Consider the following 7019-nt stretch of genomic DNA (forward strand, 5'->3'; position numbering starts at 1 on the left):
TAAATAAACCCAGCGCTGGGTGAAATTTAGAGTAACCCAGCGACTGAGTTGTTTTGACCCAGCAGTTGAGTTAAAGCTCAACTATTGCTTAAAATGTCTATATTTCTTGATTAAAATGAACCCAAAATAGGTTGGAAATTAATGTTTATTACACAAAAAAAATTCTGGGTTAAAAAACACCCAGCGCTGGGTGAAATATGGACAAGCCTAGCGATTGAGTTGTTTTGACTCAGCTGTTGAGTTAGATGTTTAACCCAACCTTCTGGGTAGATTTCTTTAACTCAGCTATTGTTTACAAATTACAATATTTCTTACTTAAAATGAACACAAAATAGGTTGGAAATTAATGTTTATTACACACTAAAATCGTTGGGTTAAAAACAACCCAGCGCTGAGTGAAACATGGACAAACCCACCGATTGAGTTGTTTTGACCCAGCTGTTGGGTTAAATGTTTAACCCAACCTTCTGGGTAGTTGCATTTAACCCAACTATTGGTTAAAAATTACTATATTAAAATGAACCTAAAATAGATTAGAAATGAATTCATGTTTATCGAACTCTAGAAAATGCTGTGTTAAAACAACCTAGAACTGGGTGAAATATGGACAAACCAATTGAGCTTGCGTTTGACCCAGCTGTTGGGTTAAATGTTGAACCCATTTTTCTGGGTAGTTTCATTTAACTCAACTATTGCTTAACAATTACTATATTTCTTGCTTAAAATGGACCTAAAATAGGTTGAAAATTAACGTTAATTACACTCTAAAAATACAGGGTTAAAAAAAACAACAACCCAGTGCTGGGTGAAATATGGACAAACCCAGCGAATGAATTGTTTTGACCCAGCTGATTGGTTATATTTAACCCAGCTTTCTGGGTAGTTTTATTTAACTCAACTATTGCGTAATAATTACTATGTTTCTTACTTAAAATGAACCCAACATAGTTTGGAAATAAATGTTTATTACTCTCTAAAAAATGCTGAGTGAAATATGGACAAACCTAGCAACTGGGTTGTTTTGACCCAAATGTTTAACCCAACCTTCTGGGTAGTTGTATTTAACTCAATGATTGCTTAAAAATCACTATATTTCTTGCTTAAAATTAACCCAAATAGTTTGGAAATTAATGTTTATTACACTCTAAAAAATGCTGAGTGAAATATAGAGAGCAACTGGGTTGTTTTGAGTCAGCTGTTGAGTTAAATGTTTAACCCAACCTTCTGGGTAGTTTTATTTAACTCAACTATTGCTTAAAAAATATTATATTTTTTGCTGTAAATGAACCCAAAATGTTGAAAATTAACGTTTATTAATATGTTCAGTAAATGTACATTTATTAATAAGTTGATAAATATAAATGGGGTTCATTTTAAGCCATATATTTATTTTTAAACAGTTGAGTTAAGTCAGCGCTGGATGATATTTAGTGTAAAATAATTTGATTCTTTCTTAATAATAAAACTGCCATTTCTGTCAGTTTACAGGTTAACTGCAAAAATATTATAAGCATAAAGCAATTAGTGGATTCCTATTGTTAGCCCTCATCCTATTATCACTTTCATTATCCGCACCTCTGTTAAAAGGAACAACTACTGTATATTTATTAGCAACAATAGGCCTATATTGCCAAAATTGGATTGTTATTTGCTACTGAACTTGAAATGATCTAAGTGCGTTCGATTTTGCAATGAAGTTTCCATCTATTTGTTTAGCAACTAATGGAAGTCACACATAGCCACAACGTTACAGGATTTCACAGCTAAGAGTGTGATGCTTTTGTTTCACAACCTTTTAACTAAATCCTCTTAAAAGTATTAGACACAATAATGTAATGATTAATCGTTTTAGTTTTAGAATGCATTCACATCAGGAAACTTAACATGTTTAAACAAAACATAACTTTTTTTCTCTTTTGCATTTACTACTTCACTGTTTGTTAATCATATGATGACAGAACGACTTCAAAATACAGTAACAACATAAAATTGGTATCTATAAGAGCATGGCACATCTGACCTGCCAAAAACCAAACCATGTGACCTGTCAAAATATTTATAGGTAAGCTTCCAGTAGTTTCTAAAGACAATAAAGTCAATGATCTTCAGAGAAGTGATTATTTGTGAAGGAAATGTCTCATGATTAAATGTATTCCTGGAATATGACTTACATAATCTTATATTATTGCACATTTATGCCACAATCTTAGATAGTATGACAAAACAATGATTACATCTCCAGGTGTTGCCAAACTGATTACCATGCTCATAAAAAACACACCTGCTTTGTCACAAGAAAAAAAATGAGCTCACTGCATTGCCTACATACTATTTCACATTAATAAATTGATCAGTTAGTAAATAGTTCAGGTAGTTTGGTGGCGATACTGTAATAAATGGGTTTGCCAATTATTATTAAATTCTGTTGGAAAACACCAAAATACACAAATGTAATAATAAATGTTTTTATTAACATTTCATTCAAATGTACAAATTAAACGTAACATGCAAATTACTTGTCGGAACATAATCGTATCCTTGTAAGAATAAACTTTACATGGATTATATGGCATTCATCTATAACCTGTGAGTCTGATTTCAGTTTGATTTTGAGGTTTTTAGCAGTCTGTGCTTGACCTTTGCAGTTGTGAGTCAGCTTCATGATGAACATTTCTCCACATGGTCATTTCTTTTTAGTATACTAGGAAGGAAGAGAAAAACAAATCATAAGTAATGTAAACAATGACTATTAGTATTTTCTTATGTGCCATAGAAGGTTACTTTATGTAATATCCAGTCAGCATCAGAAATAGCTCTTTGAATCATCATCTGAATCCTTTCTGGATCATCCTCATCCGCATGACTGTTATAGCTCTGAAAAATAAAAACACATTCACACCTGACAGTGGGACAGGTGATTTTACTCTGACTATTTCGTTAGTTATTCTTCACAATAATTCACGTGTATAAAAGTACCTGTCTGATGGCGTGCTGGTAGTGTTTTTGCATGGCTGCTGTTGGCAGGAGTTTACAGCAGCGCAACAGATAGCGGTACAGATGAATCGGCGTGCGGACCAGCTCAGCACCGGCCAAAGGAGACATGAGTTGTTTATGGTAACGTTACGTCCTCACTTTCACTTAAAGCCTGACCTTTTAACTTTAATTGGAGAGCCTTACCATTACCGTAATATTGAGCACATCTGGGAAATTGCGAGTTGTAAATCATAATAACACATATAACACTCTGTCACACGCACATACTTTGAGTTGTAAAGGTGAAGGATAACAACAGAATGACTTCCCGATTTGAGCACCAACAATTTCAAAATAAAAGTCCTCGCTCTGCAGTGTGACTGTGCATGATTATGTGACCCTGGAGGACCGCATAACCAGTAATTATTTTTGAAAGCTGCATAAATAAAATTTCCATTGATGTATAGTTTGTTAAGATAGGACAATATCTGGCCGAGATACAACTATTTGAAAATCTGTAATCTGCGGGTGCAAAAAAAAAAAAAATCTAAATATTGAGAAAATCGCCCTTGTGCGACCTTATAGACATTTTTGTCCATTTCAGTTTTGTTTTTTTTGTTATAAGTGTGCCTGTGTTAATGCCAACTGCATACATTTTGGCTCAGGTGTTTATTTATTTTATTGAAATTTTAATATTTCATTTCTAAAATGTCCACTCTGAAACCCATTAAAACGGCATTTTTTTAAACCCAGGACTTGACTATAAAATGATGTAATATTTGCTAATAGGCATTCATTCCATCGGCAAGGCTTCAAATTGTACATTTTTTACTAGATTGTGCCATTTTTTTTTTTTCAAATTTGGCATATTTTTTTTTATTAATCTAACACTACATAAAAAATATAAATGCCTCAAATTTAATGTTGTTGTTCTTCACTGACACACCCAAGAATCTAATAAAGCAGAAGTATATGGAAATTAACTATTTTTCATTTTTATTTTATAAAAAAAAAAAAAACACCTGTGGCATAAACAAACCAGCATTTAAAGGGTTACAATTCTGAAAATTAATGAATCTTTGGTATCTATGGATAGAACAGATGCTGGTTAAAATCGACATCAGTGAAAGCGGAAAAAATATTAATAAATAATATTAGGGGTGGGCATAGATTAATTTTTTTAATCTAGATTAATCTAGATTAAATCTTGGAATTAATCTAGATTAATCTAGATTAAAATGGCTAATTTGAATTCAGCTGAAGGCATTCAGAATATGTGTGCTACCCAAATAATGACTTAAAGTCTTTGAGAATGGATCATAAAGCTTATAAAGCTGTTCTATGATAATTTGTTGATGAAAATAAATTATGTTCAATTAGATGTACTTGTGTTTACTAACTAACTAACAATGAAATTATTTTTTCTACCTATTAGATTGTGTTTTTTTAACGTCAACACCTACCCAGCCCATTACATGTTACACCGTACTTTTATTTTGACAGGTTGCCGTGAAGTTTTTGTGTCATACAGTATGATATGATGCTAGTTTTCTCAAATGAAACTTTAAAAGTGACACTCACAGCAGTTTGGGAGATTGAGTTTATCTGTTCATGTGAGATGAAAATGCCAAAAATTACCGGGAGCGTCGCGTGTGTTTCAGTATGCGTGTAGTAAAAGCTCGTCTCCGCAATGCATACATACAGCTAGGCAAACGGAACATATCGGATTCATATTAAAACGGTCTTTTTGCATTTCAGGTTTCACATACACTAGTCCATATCGCGATTTGAATTAAGTGACTGACCAACATTTGATTTATGAATCCAAAAAACGACGAATTTACGTGGCATTTCGCTATAGTAGATTCGGTTTTTATGAATGGAGGACTACGCGATCCCGTCTGTGTTTTGGCGGAGGAGACTTAAACGCGCGACCATATTCTATAGTCTTTGGTATACATCCGCGTTAAACTATCAAGGTGAAAGTCATCATAGCTTGCGTAGTTTAGACCCAGCTCCCAACCCAAATTTGAGAATAGATTAACGGCGATATTTTTTTTATCGCGCGATAAGAGTTTCACGTTAACGCAGCACGTTAACGCCGATAACGGCCCACCACTAAATAATATTTTTATGACGTATTTTTGGACATGGACATTTTTGTCCATTTTGTACCTATGTGTAACTTTTTTTTTTGACGCACAAGGGTTAAAGTTGTCCAAATGAAGTTAGCCATATTACTAATGTATAATTATTTTTGATATATTTACAGTAGAACATTTACAAAATATCTCAATGGAACATGATCTTTACTTAATATCCTAATGATTTTTGGCATAAAAGAAAAATCGATCATTTTGACCCATACAATTTATTTTTAAATAGTAATAAATAAATAAATAAATAAATAAATAAATATTCCCCTGCTACTTACGACTGGTTTTGTGGTCACATATTCTGTTCAATAAAATAGATAATGCTGTGATTATTAACAAATTAGCTATTAAATAATAACAAATGACCTAATTTAAGTTAGCCTACAGTGCTAGCACACATACACCTCAGAGATGTCTATTTGATGTGCGTGTTTACATCTGGAAGACGTATTTTTGAGTGTTTGCTCGTCTGCAATGTATCTATTGGACGTTTCCTGTCAGACGTCAGCTACACTGGTGAAAAAAAAACAGCATATGCTGGGTATATAGGTTTTGATGCTGGGATGCTGGTTAGGTATGTTTTGATGCTGCTTTAAGATGGTCCTTAGCTGGTCATGTGCTGGTCAAGGACCAGCATAAACCAGCATTTAGAAAATGTCTTTAAGATGATTTAGATTTAGAATGTATGTAAAACTGACATGTTATAGACGTTTATCAGATATTTGTAGCCCACGCAGCAGATGCTTTCCAGATTAAGCGATTTTTAGCACACATTTTGCAGACGTGTGATTTATATTGCATTACCAAAACCAGGAACTGTGGAAGCACATGCTCTCATTTATTTTAAATGCAGAACTTATGAACGTATGCTCATTGAGGTGGTTATTTAAAACATTTTCTCTATAGCCATCTTAAAAGAACGTCTTACGTATCGTAACCCTCGAGACCGACTGATAGGGAACAAAAAAAAAAAAACGTTATGTAATAATTGATGAAACACATGATAGAACTTCCCATGATGTAGTTTTGTTCAGGGCAGGGCCTGCAAACTTGTGCAAGTATGTGTAATAACATATTCAAAATAATGACATCTTGGAAATTTCCTGTAAATTTTTCAATGTATTATGTTTATCATTCAAAAAAAATGATGGAGGTTCCTCACTGAAACTTTTGCTTTCAGTCTTACTGCAACTCATGATCATGCCAAAGACTAACAAACTACAAAATATGTTTATACACTGCACCTTCTCAGTATTATATTACTATTATTATGTAGGTGTTTTAATTAGTGGTGGGCCGTTATCGGCGTTAACGTGCTGCGTTAACGTGAAACTCTTATCGCGCGATAAAAAAAATATCGCCGTTAATCTATTCTCAAATTTGGGTTGGGAGCTGGGTCTAAACTACGCAAGCTATGATGACTTTCACCTTGATAGTTTAACGCGGATGTATACCAAAGACTATAGAATATGGTCGCGCGTTTAAGTCTCCTCCGCCAAAACACAGACGGGATCGCGTAGTCCTCCATTCATAAAAACCGAATCTACTATAGCGAAATGCCACGTAAATTCGTCGTTTTTTGGATTCATAAATCAAATGTTGGTCAGTCACTTAATTCAAATCGCGATATGGACTAGTGTATGTGAAACCTGAAATGCAAAAAGACCGTTTTAATATGAATCCGATATGTTCCGTTTGCCTAGCTGTATGTATGCATTGCGGAGACGAGCTTTTACTACACGCATACTGAAACACACGCGACGCTCCCGGTAATTTTTGGCATTTTCATCTCACATGAACAGATAAACTCAATCTCCCAAACTGCTGTGAGTGTCACTTTTAAAGTTTCATTTGAGAAAACTAGCATCATATCATACTGTATGACACAAA

At 33.8% G+C, this 7019-nt stretch overlaps 1 protein-coding gene across 1 annotated transcript; it reads right to left on the reverse strand.

The window, feature by feature from the left end:
* Positions 1 to 2451: 2451 nt before the first annotated feature.
* On the reverse strand, positions 2452 to 3305 carry lyrm9 (LYR motif containing 9). The gene is made up of 3 exons (XM_073818484.1): positions 2977 to 3305; positions 2782 to 2874; positions 2452 to 2701 (listed from the first exon to the last, which is right to left on the reverse strand). Exons 1-3 carry the CDS (start codon positions 3100 to 3102, stop codon positions 2684 to 2686), a joined length of 237 nt encoding a protein of 78 aa, XP_073674585.1. The 5' UTR covers positions 3103 to 3305; the 3' UTR covers positions 2452 to 2683.
* Between the last annotated feature and the right edge of the window lie 3714 nt (positions 3306 to 7019).

This window comes from Garra rufa, chromosome 14 (assembly GCF_049309525.1).
Source record: "Garra rufa chromosome 14, GarRuf1.0, whole genome shotgun sequence".
Lineage (NCBI taxonomy): Eukaryota > Metazoa > Chordata > Actinopteri > Cypriniformes > Cyprinidae > Garra > Garra rufa.